Source organism: Rhincodon typus, chromosome 6 (genome assembly GCF_021869965.1).
Source record: "Rhincodon typus isolate 14 chromosome 6, sRhiTyp1.1, whole genome shotgun sequence".
NCBI classification, from domain to species: Eukaryota; Metazoa; Chordata; class Chondrichthyes; order Orectolobiformes; family Rhincodontidae; genus Rhincodon; species Rhincodon typus.
The window spans coordinates 42,592,499-42,616,038 of NC_063337.1; the positions used below are offsets into that span (position 1 = coordinate 42,592,499).

Genomic DNA, 23,540 nt, shown 5'->3' on the forward strand with positions numbered 1-23,540 from the left:
CAGGAAGGTGGGTGAGAGGAGATGTAGTCTAGGTAGCTGTGGGAGTCGGTGGGCTTGAAATAGATGTCAGTTTCGAGGCGGTCACCAGAGATGGAGACAGAGAGGTCCAGGAAGGAGACAGAGGTATCAGAGATGGTCCAGGTGAATTTGAGGTTGGGGTGAAGGGTATTAGTAAAGTTGATGAACTGTTCAAGCTCCTCGTGGGAGCACAAGGCAGCACCGATACAGTCATCAGTCATCAATGAAGCGGAGGAAGAGGTGAGGGATAGTGCCAGTGTAGCAGTGGAAGAGGGACTGTTCAACATATCCTACGAAGAAGGAGGCATAGCTTGGGACCATGTGGGTGCCCATGGCCAACACCTTAATCCGTAGGTAGTAGGAGGAGTTAAAGGAGAAGTTGTTACCTGGGTAACATGTCCATCCTGGGCCTCCTCCAGTGTCACAATGACGCCGCCTGGAAAGTGGAGGAGCAGCACCTCATATTCTGCCTTGGGAGTCTACAGCCCAATGGTGTAAATGTGGATTTTACCAGTTTCAAAATCTCCCCACTCCTGGCCTCATCCAATGACCAACCCTCCCTCTCATCCTGGCCTTCTTGACGTGACACAACCTGTGTCCATCTTCTCTCCCACCTATCTGCCTCTCCCATTTCATTGACCAATCCCTACCATTCCCTACCTGCACTCACCTATCACCATCCCACCTACCTTCCCCAGCTCCACCCCTCCTCTCTCTATTTATTTCTGAACTCCCTTTTTCTCTCCCCATTTCTGAAAAAGAGTCCAAACCTGAAATGTCAACTTTCCTGCTCCTCTGAAGCTGCCTGGCCTCCTGTGTTCCTCCAGCTCCACACTGTGTTATTTCTGCACTCATACTCAAGAAATTTTGCATTTGAACCTTTAATTTTTTTTCCACCCTTCTGTGTTTCCCATCAAGTATATCCTCCCCTTCCTTGTTTTACTTCCAACATGTTTGACCTAGTACTTAATCACATTGTACTAGACAGTAAGTAATTTATAAATGTCAAATGCATTCATTAACTTTGTAGAACTCCTCCCTCCACTTACCCTGTGGTGGAGTGTAATCCAATCTAAGCCATAACACTGGGTGGCAATCCTAAACTAAGCTTGAAGAAACTGAACTTGGAAAATTTACATAAAAACCTTGTGCTTACCAAGTTGGCTAGTACATAATGGTACCCTCTGACGTGCTTCCCAACACTTACAATCTGAGCAAAAACAGAGACATTCATAACATTATATAGAGTCATGAAAAAACAGTCCAATATATGCTTTCACTGTTAATGAAAGTTACAGCTTAACAACATAGTTTTATTTAGATAAGATAGTGACATGTTTCATGTCAAACATTCCAGCACCCTCAGGACTGAGGTATATGTTACTGTAGAACGAGTACCTGGTTTCTTTTCCTCCAAAAAAGGATTGAAAATGCTATTCACTCAATGAGGGTCTCTAGTTGCCTGCATCAATGTAATGCCTTGGCTTGAAAACCTCAAGTTCTTCTTTAAATGATTGGGTCACCAGTTATATTAACGCATTTCTGGCCTACAGTGATATTTCTATAGAATGTTAACTTTATTCTTACATATTTCATATACTGATCATTTCAATGAGGTTTGTAAGCCCCATCGTTAAACTTTTGGCCTCTGTTCTGAATAAAATTGCATGCTGAATTCTATAAATACCATGAGAATACAGTCTGCTTTGGATCCCATTAAAGTCTTAACTGTTCAATTAAATGCAGATCTTCCAAGTGTCATTCACTTCTCATTTCAGTGAAAAACCTGACATATTTTCATATTATTTTTGAAAATTAACACAGTTCCATAAATTTTAATGGATTTGCAATTTGTTACTATTCTTGATAATAATTGTCACAACTACTATTCTCCAATGTTAATGGCTTTGTTAATTATATTTGGATATAGTTTTAATGTTATATTGATCCTTTTCTTTGTTGATGCATCCATTAATATTCCACTGTCAGTTTGTGTGCCTGACTTGTAGGGGGAAGGGAGAGAAATGTAGAGAACAGTGCTGCAGTATAGATTGGTTGTTCTCAGCTGTTCTTCTTTAGTGATCTTCTGATGCGTATGAAACATACCCAGTAGGGGAAATTAGAGTTCAGAAAATAAAGGAAAGTTGAACAATTTGTGGTAATACTTCACATACAAAACAATGATTACCTCTTTAAAAAGGAGCCGCGCAGGTTAGTACATTGGTCATACAAGTACAAAAATTATTCTTTTCATAATTTCTGATACTCTGGAAAATGGAATGATTAGATTTAAAGTCATAGAGTCATAGATGTGCAGCACATAAACAGGCCCTTCAGTCCAACTCGTCCATGCTGACCAGATATCCTAAATAAATCTAGTCCTATTTGCCAGCATTTGGCCCATATCCCTCTAAACCCTTCCTGTTCATATACCCATCCAAATGCCTTTTAAATGTTGTTATTGTACCAGCCTCCACCACTTCCCCTGGCAGCTCATTCCATACACGCACCACCTTCTGCCTGAAAATGTTACCCCTTTAGGTTCCTTTTAAGTTTTTCCCCTCTCACCTTAAACCTACGCTCTCTAGTTTTGGACTTCCCCGCCCTGGAGAAAAGAACTTGTCTATTTACCCTTCCATGCCCCTCATGATTTTATAAAGCTCTATAAGGTCACCTCTCAGCCTCCGACGCTCCAGGGAAAATAGCCCCAGCCCACTCAGCCTCTCCCTATACCTCAAACCCTCCAACCCTGGCAACATCGTTGTAAATTTTTTCTGAATCCTTTCAAGTTTCATATCATCCTTCTTATAGCAAGAAGACCAGAAATGCACACAGTACTGCAAAAGTGGCCTAACAAATGTCCTGTACAGCTGCAACATGACTCCCCAACTCCTATACTCGATGCACTGACCAATAAAGGCAAGCATACCAAATGCCTTCTTCACTATCCTATCTACCTGTGACTCCAGTTTCAAAGAACTATGAACCTGCATTCCAAGGTCTCTCTGTTCAGCAACACTGCCCAGGACCTTACCATTAAGTGTATAAGTGCTGCCCTGATTTGCCTTTCCAAAGTGTAGCACCTCACATTTATCTAAATTATACGCCATCTGCCACTCCTTGGCCAATCGGCCCATCTGATCAAGATCCCGTTGTACTCTGAGGTAACCATCCTCACTGTCCACTTGCAGGAAAATGGATAGTGAAGCCTGTTTCACATGGAATCAACTGTTTTTTTCCCCCCAGCTTGTAAAAGGAGAAAAGTATAATTTAAAAAAGAGGAAAGAATTATTTTGGATTTTTATAATTACTAAACTTGCAAGGAAAACAGGCTTGAAAGTAAAACTGATACAGTCAGGACAATCAGAATACACATCAAGAATGATATCATCCCAACAGTAGCATGACATCCTGTTTGAACCAGTCAGCCAACATCACAGTGATATTGGCAGCACTTCCTTGCTTTTCTTTGAAGAGTGCTTCAGTATCTTTTACACCCACCTGAAAGGGCAGGCATCACAATCTAAAAGTTGCAACCCTGAAGTTTCAACCTAGATTTTGTTTTCAAATCTCTCAACCAGGACTTAAACCCATAACAAACCTTTCAATTCAGAGGAAAATTCTGTCAGAGTGTAGTATTGAGGAGAACAGAGAATTTTGAATAGACCTCTTTAATGTTAATGTTGATCTCTATCTGCATCTTGTGTATTGTGTTTGCACTCTGTTCTATTACCCTGATGCACTCATACAGTATGATTTTCCTGTAAAAAGCATGTAAGGCAATGTTTTAGAGGTAACAGGAAAGCTGACGTTTCGGGTCGGGACCCTTCTTCAGCTTCTTCAGGAATGTCAGCTTTCCTGTTCTTCTGATGCTTTCAGGCCTGCTGTGTTCCTCCAGCTCCACACTTTGTTATCTCTGATTCCAGCATCTGCAGTTCTTGCTATCTCTAAGACATCACTTTTTTAAAATTCATTAATAAGATGAGGGCATCGCTGACCAGGCAGCATTTATTTCCCATCCCTAATTGCGCAGAGGGCAGTTCAGTCAGCTGCATTGTTGTGGGTCTGGAGTCACATGTAGGCCAGACCAGGTAAGGATGGCAGCTTCCTTCCCTAAAGGACATTAGTGAACCAGATCGTTTTTTTCCTGACAATTGACAATGGATTTTTGGTCATCATTAGATTCTTAATTCCAGATATTTTATTGAATTCAAATTCCACCATCTGCTATGGCAGGATTTGAACCTGGGTCCTCAGAATGTTATCTGGCTCCTGAATTAACAGTCCAGCAATGATACCATTAGACCATCGCCTCCCCTTGTACCTCACTGTATCTCAGTACATGTGGCAGCAATAAATCAAATCAAAAAGGGAAATCACACGCAGTGTATTACAATCATGTCGGATAATACCATTTCAGGCACGGTTCAAAGTTCCAACAATGTTGTGGCCACTGTCTAGATGGGGTAGTCTGGAGTGGGATTGTCTTTCTTTACCAGTAGAATGATACATGTAAACAAGTGAAAAAGATGGCAATAGTTCCTTGGTATCACCAGCCATGTCTGGTGCTTAGTGCTTTGGTCAGTAAGTGCCAGTAGTGAGGAAATGTCAAATAATTAGGAGGAGGTCTTTCAATACTTTCTCCGCATATAATCTTACTTCCAGCTGAATAACAAAGTTGGCCCAGAAACTCTTATGCAGTCATGTAGGAGACCAGGTTAACGTTGGCAGACCAGACTCCAAACAATTTAACTCGAACAGCAAGAATAACCCTAATAGAAAATAGCTGCTTACATTAATGGAAAATAGAAAACAAACAAAAAAAGTGGAATGAACATGGCTAGAAAAGAATCCCTAAAGTAAGAAAAAACTAAGGATAACAACTAGTAAATGAGTTAGCACTAAATTGTATTGTTCTCGTCAGTGTCCTACGTAATAAATAATAATTTGGCTGAAAATACGTTCATGTTGCAAATCACTGTCAGAGTTTAATTGTTACTTGTTTCTACTTTATGGTGTCTTTCACTTTGCCTAAAGGGAGGATTATTGTGGATTAAATTGTTTTGCATGAATAGTTCAAAATGGGTTCCTAGTGAATTTTACACCATCCTCCATTTTCTTTTCCAGTAGAAATTAAAGTCAGTGGAATTGGAAATCGAGAGAGATATAGAACAGGTTGCCAATTTATGATTACTTACTCTATCAGACAGAATATAAAATTGCAAATAATGTCAAGTAAAGTACAACCACACACTAGATGTGGTGAAATTTTGAAATAAAGTTCTCAAAACAGGAGATCTAATCAGTGCTGACAGGCAGCCTCATGCAATTCTGTGTCCGATTTCCAGGATGTCTGCTCTCAAAAAGGACAATGAACCTAATGAGAGGAAGCCTCTTGTCAACTTTGGCAATGCAGCCTAATCCTTTGAATGATATCATCTTTTTTTGTGCATCACAGTTTAATTCCTTTTACCATTGCAGTGGCAAACAAACCATTAGTTGCACACAATTGGAAAGCATTCCATGGTTGTGCAGCAAGGCCCTGAAATTAAGATGCATCTCATGATCGGCAGATGCTTATTCAGCTTTAATGAATTCACAATAAACAGAAAATGTTTTCATTCAGCAGAATTTGCTATCTCACTGGCAAGCTTTATGTTTGGAATCGCTCCAAAATACAAAGAGCTGATTTACTTGCTGTTTCATTTTCTTTTCATCCGTTTAGCAATTTGCTTACAAGCATCCGTAATTCAGTTTATCATAGTACAAAATATTTTCTTGATGGATTCTGCACTGGCACCTCTTTAGCTTATGGCAACAGTAGGCACATATTTCCCCTGCTCATTGCATAGTTTTTTTTCCAAAGAGTCACATACAATTTCTATCGAAAAATGCAGAATAGTCAACTGTGTTGTTTTACTGGTTTTCACAGCATAAAACAACCAAACAATACATTTCTACCAATCTAGTAGGTGTTTATTGGGTCCAACATCCCCTAAATGCTTTAAAGTTAACCAGTTCACTTAACCAGGAACTCCCTACCTACGTCCGTGACACCACCCACGCCCTCCATCTCCTCCAGAACTTCCAGTCCAGTCCCCATACACCTGCATTCCCCATTTAGATGACCTAAAGGCCCTCCGCTTCTTCCTGTCCCGCAGGCCCGACCAGTCACCCTCCACTGACACCCTCATCCGCTTAGCCGAACTCGTCCTCACCCTCAACAACTTCTCTTTCAATTCCTCCCACTTCCTACAGACAAAGGGGGTGGCCATGGGTTCCCGCATGGGCCCAAGCTGTGCCTGCCTCTTTGTAGGTTACGTGGAACAATCCCTCTTCCATAGCTACACTGGCCCTAAACCCCACCTCTTCCTCCGTTACATTGATGACTGTATCGGCGCTGCCTCGTGTTCCCACGAGGGGCTCGAACAGTTCATCCACTTCACCAACACCTTCCACCCCAACCTTAAGTTCACCTGGACCATCTCTGATACCTCTCTCTCCTTCCTGGGCCCCTCTGTCTCCATCTCTGGCAACCACCTAGAAACCGATATCCGTTTCAAGCCCACCGACTCCCTCTGCTACCTAGAATACACCTCCTCCTATCCACCTTCCCGCAAAAATGCCATCCCCTATTCCCAATTACTTCGTCTCCTCCGCATCTGCTCCCAGGATGAGGCATTCCACTCCCGTACATCTCAGATGTCCTCGTTTTTCAAGGATCGCAACTTCCCCTGCCTCAGTGGTCAAGAACGCCCTTGGCAGTGTCTCCCACATTTCCTGCAACTCATCCCTCACACTCCCTCCCCGCAATAACAACCAAAACAGAATCCCCCTCGTCCTCACGTACCACCCCACCAACCTCCGAATCCAACGCATCATCCTCCGACATTTCCGCCATCTGCAATCCGACCCCACCACCAAAGACATTTTTCCCTCCCCACCTTATCTGCTTTCCGGAGGGACCACTCTCTCCAGGATTCTCTTGTCCGCTCCACACTCCCCTCCAGCCCCACCACACCCGGCACTTTTCCCTGCAACTGCAGGATGTGCTACACCTGCCCCTACATCTCCCCCCTCACCCCCATCCCAGGCCCCAAGAAGACTTTCCACATCAAGCAGATGTTCATCTGCACATCTGCTAATGTGGTATACTGTATCCGCTGTTCCCATTGTGGCCTCCTCTACATCGGGGAAACCAAGCGGAGACTTGGGGAACACTCTGCAGAACACCTATGCTCGGTTCGCACTAAACAACTGCACCTCCCAGTCGCAAACCAATTCAACTCCCCCTCCCATTCCTCAGACGACATGTCCATCCTGGGCCTCCTGCAGTGCCACAACAATGCCACCCAAAGGTTGCAGGAACAGCAACTCATATTCCGCTTGGGAACCCTGCAGCCCAATGGTATCAATGTGGACTTCACAAGCTTCAAAATCTCCCCTCCCCCTACCGCATCCCAAAACCAGCCCAGCTCGTCCCCGCCTCCCTAACCTGTCTTTCCTCCACCTATCCCCTCCTCCCACCTCAAGCCCCACCCCCATCTCCTACCTACTAACCTCATCCCGCCCCCTTGACCTGTCCGTCCTCCCTGGACTGACCTATCTCCTCCCTACCTCCCCACCTACACTCACCTTTACTGGCTCCATCCCCGCCTCTTTGACCTGTCTGTTTCCTCTCCACCTATCTTCTCCTCTATCCATCTTCTATCCGCCTCCCCCTCTCTCCCTATTTATTTCAGAACCCCCTTCCCCTCCCCCATTTCTGAAGAAGGGTCTAGGCCTGAAACGTCAGCCTTCCTGCTCCTCTGATGCTGCTTGTCCTGCTGTGTTCACCCAACTCTACACCTCGTTATCTCAGCTCACTTAAGCAACCAGTTTTGAAGAGCAGTCACTTGACTTGAAACATTAACTGCTTTCTCTCCACAGATGCTGCCAGACCTGCTAAGTTTCTCCAGCAATTTCTGTTATTGTTTCAGATCTCCAGCATCCACAGTTCTTTGTTTTATTACATATATCTTAACTTCTTATGTGCAAGTCCAGACAAATTTAAACTTAAGGCTAAACATTATCACCACCCAGTACGTAAGAGCTAATAGCTATTATTACACATTCTGTCAGTGGTCATTTCTAATCATTAGCACTTATATTAATAACAGCAAAAGCATTAAATAGTGAGGATCACTCTTGCTTTCAGGTATGATGCATTCTTGTATAGCATTGGCTTAAGAGATATCAACCTGTAGCAATATAGCATTAACAATAAAACTGGTGGAGGAACTGCTAATGCTTGAGTTTTTATTTTCAAATAAAACATGGAGTTAATGGAAGCAAATGCTTTTAACGCTGTAGAAATTGAGAATGTAGGATAAGAAAACATGGGGCCCGATTTTCCCGAGGATCGGCAATTTCTCACTCCTTTCAGTACGAAAGAGCTCAGCATTTCTGACAGGAGATTCCGATCAGAAATGAAGAGGTGTACTTTCTTATGACAGTTTGCTTTCTGTACAGAACCATCAGAGGAAGGTAAACCATGCCATCTTTTCACAAGTCAGTTGCCATTTTCTGAAATGTAAGAGATTCAGAATCACAGACAGCCACAATGACAGCTGCTGTTTAAAGGTTATACAGGGCCTTGGTGAGGCCACATCTTGATTATTGTATGCAGTTTTGGTCTCCTAGTCTGAGGAAGGACTTTGCTCACCTACCTTCCCCAGCCCCACCTCTCCTCATTCTATTCATTTCTGAGCTCCCTTGCCCCTCCCCCATTTCTGAAGAAGGGTCCCGACCTGAAATATCAACTTTCCTGTTCCTCTGATGTTGCCTGACCTGCTGTGTTCCTCCAGTTCCACACTGTTATCTCTGACTTCAGCATCGGCAGTTCTTACCATCTCTGAGGAAGGACATCCTTGGAATTGAGTGAGTCCAGTGATGGTTCACTACACTGATTCCCGGAAGGCAGGATTGACAAATGAAGAAAGATTAGGTCGACTGGGCTTGTACTCACTGGAATTAAGAAGAATGAAGGGATATCTCATAGAAACATTTAAAATCCTGATGGGATTGGTCCGGCTAGATGCGGGAAGAATGTTCCTGATGTTGGGAAAGTCCAAAACAAAGGGTCACAATCTAACAATTAGCGGTAAGCCATTCAGGACTAAGATGAGGAAGAATTTTTTTTTAACTCAGACAGTGCGAACCTGTGGAATTTTGTACCACAGAAAACTGTTGGGGCCAGTTTGTTAGATATACTCAAGAGGGAGCTGGATGTGGCCCTTGTAGCTAAAGGGATCAAGGGGTATGGAGAGAAAGCGGATTTGGGAAACTGAAATTGCACGATCAGCCACGATCATATTGAATGGTGGTGCAGGCTCAATGGGCCGAATGCACTACTCCTGCAGCTATTTTCTATGTTTTTATGTAAGTATGCAAATGAGATGTTGGCAATGTCAGGGGCTAATGTGCCAGATGGGTATAGTACAAGGTGGGCAGGTAAGTGAAGAATTGGTGACATGGAGTGGGTCATGTTGAGTCCCATGGGTGCTTGGGAGGGGTGTGGGGGTGGGGCACATAAGAGAATGTTGTGTCCTTGGGGTTTAAATTGGGCACAGCGGAGGTATCTGGTCCAGAGCAGGGAAGCGGGGGTGCTGCGTCCAGGAGTCAGGGAAGATGTGTGTCAGTTGGACCTGGACACCCAAGTGTTGGAGATATATTTTAAAAAAATAGCTCCAGAGCTGGGTTGGGGAGATAGGCGAGGAAAGAGATGAGGGCGGGCTCAAATCCTGACAATGTAGGGGTTGTCAGTGATTGGGGCGTGTTGGTGTAGTTCTAAAGTACCAGGGTGAAAGGGGATGCCAGCTCCATAGTGTGTTGGGTGTCTGGGAATGGTATTTTTGTGGGTATGAGAGGCAAGCTAGGGGATCAGTTTAATAATTCCCCAGGAGTTAGGCTGAGTATTTAAAAGCTTAACTTTTCTTGTGTAATTATTTACTTAGCTTTAATGGTACCCTTTGAATTTGTCGATTTAAATGGAGACTTCCAGAGGGTTCCGGATATAGGTAATTGTCCAGAAGAATCTTCAATTTCAGAGGCAATTCCTTCAGGGTCTGCTATGATGGAGGTTCCGTTAACCCCTAACTACACTTCAGAAACAATTCTCTGGACGTTGGAAAATTGAGCATGATTTTGAAATTAAAGAAAGGCTTGATGCAATCATGGTGGTGTCTTGCTGTGTTTAAAGTCTCACACATATAGCAATGAACAAGAAAGACTTGCAAATTGAAAAGAATTTGTAGAGTAGTGATATATATGGATTGGATTCCTCACAAAAGCTGTGCTTAACAAATGATCTCAAAAAAGAAGTCGCTCTGAAATATTTAAATTGGACGATCAATGGGATATGATATTGTTAGATACACTGAAACAATTCAAATTTTCAAAGGAAACAACGGGGTTAGAACATAGAAAACACAGCTGTACAGCACAGTACAGGCCCTTCGGCCCACGATGTTGTGCCGAACTTTTACCCTAAACCTAAGGTCTATCTAACCTCCACCCCTACCTTATACTATCTGCCTATCTGATAGCCGCTTAAATGTCCCTAATGAGGCCGACACCACTACCCTCTCCGGCGGTGCATTCCACGCTCCGACCACTCTCTGAGTAAAGAACCCACCTCTGACATCTCCCTATATCTACCTCCACTCACTTTAAAACTATGCCCCCTCATAATAGCTACCTCCACCCGAGGAAAAAAGTCTCTGGCTGTCCACTGTATCTATACCTCTGATCATTTTGTACACCTCTATCAAGTCACACCTCATCCTTCGTCGTTCTAAAGAGAAAAGCCCTAGCTCTCTCAACCTTTCCTCATAAGACCTTCCCTCCATTCCAGGCAACATCCTGGTAAATCTCCTCTGCACCTTTTCCAATGCTTCTACATCTTTCCTGTAATGAGGCAACCAGAACTGGACACAATACTCCAGATGTGGCCGAACCAGGGTTTTGTATAGCTGGAGCATAACTTCATGGCTCTTGAACTCAATCCCTCTATTAATGAAAGCTAACGCACCATTGAGAAATATCATCTGGTGTTATATGCTCTCTCAACTCATTAGATCTCAGCAAACTTTTCTCGCAGTTGCCAACACCAATATACTCCAGTGCAGCTACTCTACTGTCAATGGGAATGCCCTAACTCGGTCTCACTGTTGCCAATTCAGAAATGGATTCTCCTCCTACTGTCCACACTGTTAGATCTAGATTGCCCTAAAAATTCATCCTTAGGTCCTTCCTCTTCCTCATTTACATGGTGCATTTTCAGAACATCATCCACAGAAACAGAACTGATTCAATGACAAAGTTAACAAACCCCACTTTTCCACCAGTTTTTTTGATTAACTACGGACCACAACCCACAATATCAGACAGTGAGTGGAATCCTCACCTCTGAAGTTGCTGAGGGCATGTCCATGGGAAGGCCAATGGTGGACCTTCCTGCTGCACTGCCAATTGAGATGCTAAAGTGTAAAGAAACACTTAAAAGGTCTTAGCCCACTGCTGTCCTGATTAACCCTGCTGCTCTGTGGTGTTCACAACAGCGGTGATCCTGAGGGCAATTTGTCACCTCAAGGGTGGTGCAGTGGGTTCCTTTGAGCAAAGTCAAACTACGGTCCAATTGGGGGATGGACATCAGGCAAGACAGTGCCTGCTAGGATCCACCCCCTCCCCTTACTGCTGACCCATTATCCTACTGTTGTATGTGTACTTTGCCTACAAACGACTCCATGTGGTGTACGTATACAGTATTCTGACTCTGCCTAGCTGTTTAGTTTCCGGTGTCAGGAATTGCAACTTGAATATACAAGTCATTGTTAGGCCATTGATTTTCATTAAGATGGCCCCCTCAACCCATAGAACCCCTATTTCCTCCCCAACTACATCACTTCCCTTTGTCTTGGCTCCTTGGACTGATGGATTCTGTTCCAGTAGCACCCGGGGCCTCCTCAGTGGAACTGTCTTCCTGAACAAGGCAGCTGAGGTCTCTCTGCGGATCTCTAGCCAATACACATGATGCCCAATTCTGTCCTATATGTCTAACATCCAGTCCTACACGACCTGAAGTTTCCTGGAATAAGTCTTCAGCCCCTACTATAAATTTCACACACTTATCATTGGCTCTACCCTGTCCGTGGTCACTGTGTGGTTTGAAGTTTGATTTTTTTACATCACAATATTTGATTTGACAGCTTCCATTCTCTCTCGACCAGCCTCTCACCTTTTGCATTCTGCAAATTTTAGTTCATCCGAAAGCCAGATACTCATATCCTGCCTCCCATACAATCCTTAAAGCCTGCTGCCCCTGATCAAAATTGGTTTCTGATGCCCCTAACTCCATAAATGTATAATTCCTATCCTTCTCTACCTCTGTCACCTTGTCTAGTTCTACATGCACTCATTCTTACAATTTATATAAATGACTTTGAAGAACTTGCCAAAGGTATGGTAGCTAAATTTGTTGATGATGCAAAGGTAGGTCAGAAAGCAAATTGTGAAGAAAGCATAAGGAGGCCGAGTGAGTGGGGAAAGGTCTGGTGAATAGAATATCATGAGAAGTTGACCATTTGGCAGGAAGAGTAAAAAGGCAGCATTATTTAAATGGTGAGAGATTGCAGACCTCCGAGATGCAGAGGGATCTGGGTATCCTGGTGCATGAATCACAAAATGCTAGAGTGCAGGTCAGCAATCAATTAGGAAATTTAATAGAATGTTATTGTTTATTATGAGAGGAATTGAATACGAGGAAGATAGTTATGTTTCACTGGTAAAGTCTGGAGTACCATATACAGTATTAAACTCCATTTAAGGATGGATACAATACATTGGCAGCAGTTCAGAGTTTACTAGAATAATGTCTGGAATGGGCAAATTGTCTGATGAGGAAGGATTGGACAATCTAGGTTCAGGTCCACTGGGATTTAGAACAGTGAGAGGTGATTTGATTGAAACATATAAGATTTTGAGAGGTTGCGACAGGGGAGTTGGGAGGAGGTGGTTTCTTCTTGTGGGGGAGTCTAGAACTGAGGATCACTGGTTCAAAATCAATGGTCACCCACTCAAGAAGATGTTTTTCTTAAAGCAAAAGATAGCAAGTCTTCAGAACTCTCTTTCTCAAAATGGGGTGGAAGCAGAGTCATTGAATATATTTACGGCAGAGGTAGATAGATTCTTGACCAGAAAGGGGCTGAGAGGTCCTTGTTGGCTGGATGTGGAAAAGTCCGATTAGCCACAATCTCATTGAATGATGGGCCAATCTAAAGAGACCAAGTGGCCTACTCTTGCTATGTTTGTATGCTCCTCAGCTTGAGCTCTCCAATATTTTATGCTTTTCCTCCCCAACCTCTACCCATTTGACAGCCATGTCTCCACCAGGATAGTCCCCACATTCTAGAATTCTGTCCCTTCCCTGAAAATTGGCAGGGCTATAACTGATGGCTTAAATCAATGTCATTTCATTTATACTCAAAGTGAAAATCACCCCTGACAACAAACAAATCAGTAGGTCAAAGAATTCAAATCTATATTTGGCTTAAAGATAAATTCTACTGCTAAAAGACAATGTTTCTTTAAATAGTTACAAAAGGTTCTCGTCATCATATCACCTAACTGCAGCACTGCAGTAGAAGATAGGTCTGCATGAAATACCCAAAGGTCTGAATGTTTTGACACTGCCGTATCCCAGTCTAATATGTCTGCAAATAAAATATATTCACTGTTGTAGTCAGACTGTCGGCAATGTCATCAGAATTTCCTGTGTAGCAATACTTAAGACTGTCCACTGATTGATGCATGGCAGCATCTTGTCAAATTGGGTTAACATTCAAAACTTGCACATTAATTGGAAGCAGAGTGCTTTTGTAACAGTGCATACATTGCCTGGTGAAAAGAAGCTGCTCAAAAATTGTTTAAATATGACAGGCACCTTAAATTTAATGAGGTGGCAATTGATATTCATGGATGGACTTAGAGCAGATAGAAAGATAACGTCACAACTCAATTCCTTCTGCATCTGTAGATACCCAGTGACCTTTTCATTTTTCAAAATATGAACATCCTTTCTTCTGCACAATTGCACAGTATTCTCAATAGATTGATCAATTCTAATCTCATTTTAGTTATAGTTTTGATGTTGAAGTCCTGCTCCAATCTCAAAAATATATTTTACCATCAAGTTGCAGCTGTACAGAAGGTGTGATTAGTTTTCCAAATAAGAATTTATTTTCGGCAAAAAGCAATTCTTAAATATTTACGTGGTGGAGTTTAGCCGAGGAATGCCTGATTGATATTGATTTGAAATTAATAGCATTACCTGTTCCATAATGTTATGTAGTCTCTCCACTTCACAGTCCACAACAAACCTCTTTTCCTGTTTTCGTTCCAGGTCTTCTAGTAAACGTCGGTAGCTAGCATCATCAAAATTCTCTATACAGATAGCACTGACTTGCCAGCCATTCTGGCCCGCTTTTTCCATAATTGACTGCAGTATGGAATAACCTGCAACAGATCAGAAAACAAACTTAAAGGAAAATGCAGTTTCAGTGGATGGTTCATTGCAAAGTTTGCAAATTGCAGATTTTGCTCATTGCAAAAGCTGACTAACTCTAATCTCTTCTGTTTTGAGATGATTTATGTACTGTTGTTCACTAAGATCTTTGAGGTGATCAAAATAAGGAAAAAATATATCACCTTAAGAAATTTTATTTAAGTGCTCAAATATGTCATTTGTTCATTTCAGTTCATCCAATGCCAAAAGGAATAACAATGGACAGGATAACATGCACATGTGCACTTAGCCTGTGGACATCATGGTTTCTTAGGAAATTAGGATGGTGGCTTTGGGGGTTGAGAGCTGGCCTTGTCAATTCATTTCTGTAAAAAGTAGAAAACAATAGTCGCACAATTCTCCAGCTGTGAGCTTGACCTGGAACTGGTGAAGCTCACTTAATAAGAACTGGCAAGTTTCAATTCTTTTATCTTCTTTCAACCAGTCAATTTCTGTGCACAACAGTGAGGTAGTGACTCAAAGAGCTTTGACTTGCAGTAGATTTTAGTAGTCTCTTTGAAACAGTGACATATTTTCATGCAAAGTGAAGCACAATAAAGTCTATTTTTTCATATTTTTAGATAGACGTTGAAATAATTAAAAAAAAACAGATCATTTTAGGGCCTTAAAAATTTAAATCTGTTTTGAAGTGTGACTGAGAGAAGCTATATTTTTTTAATAAGATGCAAGAAAGTTGTGGATTAGATTGGTATGCAAATAATAGCGATGTAGGGTCTAGAAAGATCACAAATTGTAAATGTCAATCAAATTACTTCAGCAATAGGGTTTCAACTTGACTAGATTTACGTGTTCTGTTAAGCACCTTGACATATTTTTGTAAAATTATTTACAAATGCGCATTTATGCTCTCTTCACGAATAAATGCTCGAGAAATTATTCCTGTTTTCAGCAATAGCATAAAGCATATTATAGATGGTTCTGCATCAGCCTCAGGCAAGTCAAACCTTTGACATATTATTGCACAGTAGACTGCACAGGTTCTCAGAAACAGCATGTTGCAGCAGCATCAAACTGCACTAGGAACTGGAGATGCTGCAAACTGGTCTTTTAGTAAGAATTTATTTATCATTGATCCAGAAAGACTGAGGACTAGGTAATGGTTAAGTCTTAAGGTTTCTGAACCCTACCTTTACACACAAATTAACACTCAGTCATGCATATAAAAGAAACAAAATGTGTTTGTGTTTAAGTGAGTTTAACTAAATATAGTACCAAGTAATTTCATTTGAATCTGTTAAAATGTGCATTCCTGTTAGAAAACAACAACATTAGCCCTTTTGTCTTTCTTTTGAGCTGATCACTTATGAAGTGGCTTTGTGTTAGAGCTCAGATGATTAAAAATATTATGATTTCCTTCTGACCCCTTTTCTCTTTCAAAATGTTTGGCTGATGCTAACCCCTAAGGATAGGAGTTTGAGGGGTGACCTTATGGAGGTGTATAAAATCATGAGGAGCACATATAAGGCTAATTGCAAAGGTCTTTTTCCTACGGTTGGGAAGTTCAAAACGAGAGAGCATAAGTTTTAAGGTGAAAGGAGAAAGATTTAAAGGGACTTGACAGACAACTTTTACACACAGGGTGGTCCCTATACGGAATGAACAGCCAGAGGAAGGTGACAGATCCAGGTACAGTTACAGCATTTAACAGACATTTGAGCAGGTACATGAATAGAAAAGGTTTAGAAGGATATGGGCTAAAAGACAGGGAAATAAGGAACAAAAACAAAGTTGCTGGAAAAGCTCAGCAGGTCTGGCAGCATCTGTGAAGGAGAAAACAGAGTTAATGTTTTGAGTCTGGTGACCCTTCCTCAGAAATAAGACTGGTTTAGTTTGGGAAACTTGGTCAGCATGGACGGGTTGGACCAAAGCGTCAGTTTCCGTATTGTATGACTCTATGAGTCTATGAGTCACACCAGGATACTTTTCCATAGACATCAGCCACCCTCCAAAGTAATCATTCTTCACGTGACGACCTATATACTGAGTAGTTTTTAAACAGGGAAAATCCAAGCATAGTTCTATTACCACCTCTCCCACACAAACGAGCACACGCACAGACACACACACAAGTTCTAGAAGAAATGATTGAGTAATCATCAATTGTAAGAGTGAATAGTTTGTATTTAGTTTGGGTGCTAAGATAAATTGTGGTATTCCAACTGGGATTTGCTAACTGAATACAGACTGGAATGAAACAAAAAACTTCTGGGTCTGTATGATGCTGTAACACACCTGACAATTAACTTATTGTCCAAACCGAAAAAGACCTGGTGAGGAGTTTAAAAGGTAAATTTGCCCAAATTCAAAAAAGAAATGTACACACTACTGTTCTTTTGATGCAAGAATGAACAGAAAGTAGTGGAGATGATTTAAACTGCTTCCTGGTTTCCAGTTAGTTTTTGTTGTCACATTGATGTATCACTGATATACTTCATCTTAAAGCCTGCCAATATTTAATTTAGATGCCAGATCTCTTCAGAAAGTGGCATGATTCACACTTGCCACAATCTGCCCTGTAATTTTTTTTCTGTCAGTTGCCTTTTCTATATTACTCAACACATAAGAACTAAGCATTTCATTACACCTTGTTTTTTTTTTGAACTTTTCGCTTTCGGTTTCCACCATCTGACAAATTTGCTCAATTCTTCAAACACTGATATTTTAAGGTTATTCATTGTCTACATGCACATGCATGAACAACACTATCTTCTAACAATTAATGATTTTTCTAAATGTTCACTTGAAGGAGTAGGGAAGGAATGGAGTAATGATCCTTTCCAAGAAAAAAAAAATCACACTCTGGTCAGAATTCCTCATCTCTACACCAGGAATGCATTGTCCACACCTCACCAGGCGCGTCCACCAATCACAAACTTACTCTGAGCCCACATAAACCACGTATTGTTCTGAAATACCAGTATTCAGAATTATTTTCTGGGTCAAAGTGCTACCCAACCCCTGCAGACACTGACTAAGGGAGTTTGAAGAGCTCCTCAGTGAGGTCAAGTATTGACATAGGAACACCCAGTTTCACACACCAGACATGGGACCAGAGGGCATAGTCTCAGAATAAAGGGTCGCCAATTTAAGACTGAAATTGAGGCGCAATTTCTTTTCTCAGAGAGTTGAGATCTTTGAAACTCCTTCGCAGAGACAGCCGTGAAGGTGGAGGCCTTGTGTATATTCAACCAAGATAGAAACATGAGATAACAAGGTGTACAGCTGGATGAACACAGCAGGCCAAGCAGCAAAGCTGACGTTTTGGGCCTAGACTCTTCTGGGTCTAGGCCCGAAATGTCAGCTTTCCTGTTCCTATGATGCTGCTTGGCCAGCTGGGTTCATCCAGCTCTACACCTTGTTATCTCAGATTCTCCAGCATCTGCAGTTCCTACTATCCAAGATAGAAACATTCCTGTTTCAGTACAGAATCAAGGGTTATGGGGGAAATAAAAAGGCAGGAAAGGGGATGTAAAGAGTATTGGATCAGGCATGATCCAACTGACTGGCGAAGCAGGCTGGATGGACCAAATGGCCTACTCCTGTTCATACTTCTTATAATTTTAGGGTTAAGCGAGGCTGAATAGGAAGAGAATTATTTTTACAAAAATTTGAAGTGTTACTGCCTCATATTTGCAGCCACTAGAGTCATAAAATATAACTTTTTGTGATCCAGATCAGGCCTCCTCCCTCCACACAGCACCCTACCCTATGTCCATTGTCCACTCATTGATCACACAGTAATTAATGCAAATCAAGGCTGTCCCTAGGCATGGCAGGAAACCCATTGACTTTGAAAGTGGGGACTTATTTGTAGAGGCAGGAAGGCATTGGGTATCAGTCCCGACAACAAGAACTCACCTCATTTTCAAGGCCTCCTGCAGGCCCAGAAGATCCTACCAGTATTTCAGGTACAGACAAGCACTGAGAAGTAGTTAATAACAGGAAGACAATTTAACATGCTCTGCCTTAAAAAATAATTGTCAACTTTACTTTTTAAAATTGTAGTGTACTTTTCAAAGCCAGGGCAGATTAAGCATATTACACCATTTCCCCTCAGACACTTGAAATCAAAACTGTAATTATTATACTGCATTTGGATTTTGCTTCCACAATGAGCTGCCTGTTTACACCGTAGATTACAGGGAGATTCCTCTGATTATGTATTAAAGGACTTCAGTATAATTGCATGCAAATTACACTAGTGCTATTTAATGAAAAGCTGATGAACCTCCGTCCCACCATGTTTAAGTGGATTCCAACCCGAATTCGCACAACAAAATTAACACTGCCATGACCTTTGCTGAGCTCCATCATATTCAAACAGTGATTGGATTCTTTAAAAGTAACAGTTCCAAAGCCAGATTATGATTTGCCGATGTTTAAACCCATCGCTGTATACTTTTATTACCACTTTCAAAACATATGTTTCCAGTACAAATGGATTAACCAAGGCATCCAAGAGACAGATGAAAACAAAACTTATCATTAGCCTTTGGCCTAAACAGTCTAGCTGAATAAATACGAAACTGCATAGGGATTACTGAAATAAGAGCTGGTGCTTTGGATTGAAGTGATTTTTTTTCCCTAAGAGCAAAGATCTGGTGGCAGTAATCATATATCTTAGTCACTGACTAGCTGCTTTGTTCCAGTTTCAATAAAGGTTTAAATATTCGACAAGTCCCTGCTGCATTAGAATTATTAAACTATCACCTTATTAATATGTCTTGCATGCCTCATTCTGAATTGCCTGCAACTACCAGTAATATAAATTTTTGGCTTATTTATTTAAGTACAGGACATGAAAAATATCTCATCTAATTCTGGGTGGAGAGACTTTCAGAGCTACTGTTAATAGGGTGTTGAGTGTAGACAGGGTTTCAGAATATGCCAGGAAGGCTGGCATACAAGGTTTACCCTGTGGACTTTCAGTATCAGCAGCAATGACCTAACAATTGTGCACATGGAGTTGTTTTTGACCTCAGGACTCTTGCCTGACAGGCTCCCCATGGTTAACAGAAGTTTCTAGTTTTTAGAATATGGAACTATATGCCTGGTCTGCAAAATAACATTTGGTAGTTCAGTTTATGAGGGGAAGACAGTGACATGCCCAGCAGCAACAATAGAGTTGGGGTGGGGGCAAGAGTGTTGATGGTGGGGGGGCAGTCACCCTCTCAGCCTGTTTTTAGTCCCTCGATGATCCACAAATTAAAAGATCAAAAGAACTACCCCTGCCAGCAGCAAGGGCTAGCACTGGTTTACCAGGCAGGTGAGCAGATCCTCTCTCTCATTGCATCCGGAGCCAACTGCAACTCAAGCAGAACTAAGCCCTTAGTTGGTCCTTCTATGGTAATTAATTGACCAGAAAAGTGCTTTAATTGATGGCATGGTGGGAAGGCGGAGCTTGACACATCCCACCTGGAACTTAATTCGGGCAGTAGGGGGATGGGTGGGATTCTGGAATGCCAACAAACTGTCTCATTAATTAATGTGCATTCCTGGCTCCAGGTCCACTCATCGTGGAGCACAATGTCACTGAGTGATGCTCAGACATTTTGGATGTTTGACCTCTGACCTGACAGTGATATAAAATCGGCTTCTCTTTCCAGTCAGATCATTGACTTCCAATCCCAGTTCAACAGATGTGGAGTTCAATGCTTTGCTTTCTAGTCTAGAAGTTACTTTAGGCAATAATCAATGCATGATATACTCTTTTCACTGTTGTGTCTGTGAAAATAAGTTAACTCAATATAAACAGATTTCCTCTATTTTAGCACATTGTCATATCTGCTACTATTATTAAAGTAGTAGGTGGCTTTTACAATATGTTTATATCTGTTTCACCTCCTCTGTGGGATTACATCCTTTTGATACGACTGACATATGCCAAGTGGTAAATTCTGGTAAATGTATATTAGTCAGAACAGAAAAGAATGGAAGAAAGTATGGAACAAGGCAAGGTCCATCAGGTTTCTGAAGACATTTCTGAAGAAGGGTCTAGACCCAAAATGTCAGCTTTCCTGCTCCTCTGATGCTGCTTGGCCTGCTATGTTCATCCAGCTCTACACCTTGTTATCTCCATCAGGTTGAGGCTTTCTGTCGTTAGTGAAGGACAAGTTGTTTTGTACTCCTCGCAACCAGTTTAATCCTTTTCCTATCAATATAAAAAGATTTCTGAAGCTGAATTTCACTGGATCAAGATGCTTGCATCTGTTCATTTCCAAGAGGTGGTGGTAATGCCAACTTTCTGATAGGCAGGAGAACAATCGAAGATTAGATTTAACTCCATCTTTTGCATAACGAGAAATATTTGGAAGGTCCAATTACTTTTCCTACCCATGATATAGCCAACAATGACCAATTGTACCATAATTCTTGACGAAAATACTGCTGTAGCCTTGGACTCTCTAATAAATTGCTCTCAAAGCATGTTAAGGAATTCTAGTTTGTAAGATTTATCTCTGCAGATAATAGAGGCATTGGCCCCAGTGAGAAAGATTGGAGGATATTCAATACATCCTACACGTCTTTCAAAATCTCCAGATAACATATTGTACAACTCTTGAGCATGAGGGGCATTTAAGGTTTTAGCAAAGATCTGTAGCTCGGGTTGTGGATGTGGTTGTTGACTTGCTTGCCGAGCTGGCTTGTTTTTGTTCAGACGTTTTGTCACCATGCTGGGTAATATCAGTGAGGCCTCTGATGAAGCGATGTTATTCTACTCCGCTTGGAACTTATACTGTTCGGTCCATTATGGTGAGTTGTGTCATTTCCAGTTTTGATCTGTATGGGTTTATATTTGGGGTCCAATTCTGTGTGTTTGTTGATTGCATTACAGGTTGAGAAACACGCCTCTAGGAATTCTTGTGCATGTCTGTGTTTGACTTGGGCTATTATGGTTACGTTGTCCCAATTAAACTGATGGCCTTCATTGTCCGAGGGTACTGATATTCAGGAATTTTCATCGTGATGTTATGCTGCTAGCTGATGTTCATGTATTCTGATGGCTAGTTTCCTTCCTGTCTGTCCGATATAATGCTTGTGGCAGTTGTTGCACTGTATTTTGTAAACTACGCTGGTTCTGCATGTTGTGGGAATGGGGTCTTTAATCCTTATGAGTGTTTCTCGTAGAGTGGCTGTGGGCACATGTGCTACCATGATTCCTAGTGGCCGTAGCAGTCTCGTTGTCAGTCTGATATGTTCTTGATGTAGGGCAGTGTGGCCAGTGTGTTAGGGCATACTGTGTCCTCTTGTTGTTGTCTGTTTAGCAGGCACCTGTGGATGAAGTTGCGGGGATATCTGTTCATAGCGAAGATATTGTATAGGTGCCCTTCCTCTTTCTTGCATAGTTTTGGTGTGTTGCAGTCAGTGGTGACCCATTTAAATAGTGTCCTAATACAGCTTTGTTTGTGGATGTTGAGGTGGTTGCTGTGGAAGTTGAGGATTTGATCAGTGTGGGTTGCTTTCCTGTATACCGAGGTTTGGAACTCCCTGACGTCCAGAAACAGAAGCTGATTGTTGTGTTCTTCTTCTCTCATGAATTTAATCTTGGCGAATACGTTGTTAATGAGGTCATGGCTCTCTTTTAGTTTGGTGCAGTTAATGATGACAAATGATGTCAAATGGAGCATTCAATGTGCATTATGGTCAATCTGAATGTAAAGATTTAAAGGGGACTTCAAGAAGCTGAAGAAGAAACTGAATTCCATGAACTGTGTACTCCACAAACTGATCAACGTAAGAAAGGAAGCCAACTCCAAAAGAATCTAAACAACCAGTGTCCCATGTCATTCAGTTTACAAGTACAATGCCTCAGTGTGGTCATGGTTGAGACATGCAACAACATTGATACCGAATGCAAAAAGTCCTGGACGATCAGCTTGGGGACTTTCAATCACGTACCACTGTAGTGCCACGAGTGGATTTCACCAATAAGGCAATATAGCAGCCATTAGTAAGTAGGAGAGAGAAACACGTGGGCATGATTCAAAACAGCTGAGAAATTACCCACTTCATCCCGAGTTGAGAATATGGGAAAACTTGAACGCAGTGGCTCCCATCAACATCCTGTAGTGCTGATGGAATAATATTTTGGTAAACAACACCACCACATGTGCTGTAGTGCCGAGTTTGCATCGTTCTAGGGATCATTGATCAGAAGGATTTCATGACCGGAATGAAACAGAGCAGCCTCTCTTTCCATTCTCCAATCGAAGTTACTGGAACCTGGATTTTGTCTTTTCTTGCTCCTTCCAGCTGCCATTAGGGAACAAGAACAACATCACTCAATCTGAATTTCATGCTCATATCAGGGAGGTTTTGTTTTAAAGACAACATATTCAAAACTTTTCTGCAGGAGAGGCAGGAATAAATCCAAGAACTTATATCCTCTTTACATCTGAGAGCCTACAATATTGACAGAAACAACATCTACTTTGTCACAGTATCTACCAGCTACTGTGTAAAAAAGTCTCCCAAGGCTCTACACCCAAATCACTGGGGAAACTCAAACATATATAGGGTTGCAACCTTACAATTGGGTGAATGGGTTGATATTGGCAAGAAATGTACGTCTCTAGCATACAGGAATGGCCAGCAGACCTTCCTATTCATTTCAGATGCATCAAGCAGTGAAATAGGCTGAAGCTAAGTTGTTGACCATCCCCAAGAGCTGCTGGTTCAAACAAAAAGTGTTGGCAGCTGTGCAACACCACACACACAAAAAACAGGTGCTCATGGCTGAGGCAAGCTAGAGTCTTGCAGCCCACAACAGGGAGGCATGGAAAAGTTTTACAAACATTCCAGTGCTGAATACAGGAGGGAAAGACCTCCAGAGAATATTGTTGGGTTGCCTTGCTTACCTGCAGCCCCTGCTCTGCTTAGACGTTGTCCTGCTATACTC

General features: G+C 41.9%; 1 protein-coding gene and 1 long non-coding RNA gene across 4 annotated transcripts in view; one reads left to right on the plus strand and one right to left on the minus strand.

Moving 5' to 3' along the window:
- The window catches only part of gria4a (glutamate receptor, ionotropic, AMPA 4a), a 222,242-nt gene that overhangs the window by 138,117 nt on the left and 60,585 nt on the right, over positions 1-23,540 (minus strand). For all 3 annotated transcript variants that reach the window (XM_048597758.1, XM_048597757.1, XM_048597759.1), the window contains exons 4-5: positions 14,387-14,571; positions 1,175-1,228 (exon numbers count right to left, since the gene is read on the minus strand). In XM_048597758.1, the coding sequence (XP_048453715.1) occupies positions 1,175-1,228; positions 14,387-14,571 (239 nt within the window). The remainder of the gene's footprint in view (positions 1-1,174; positions 1,229-14,386; positions 14,572-23,540) is intronic.
- The window catches only part of LOC125483354, an 80,857-nt gene that overhangs the window by 9,403 nt on the left and 47,914 nt on the right, over positions 1-23,540 (plus strand). The window lies entirely within an intron of this gene.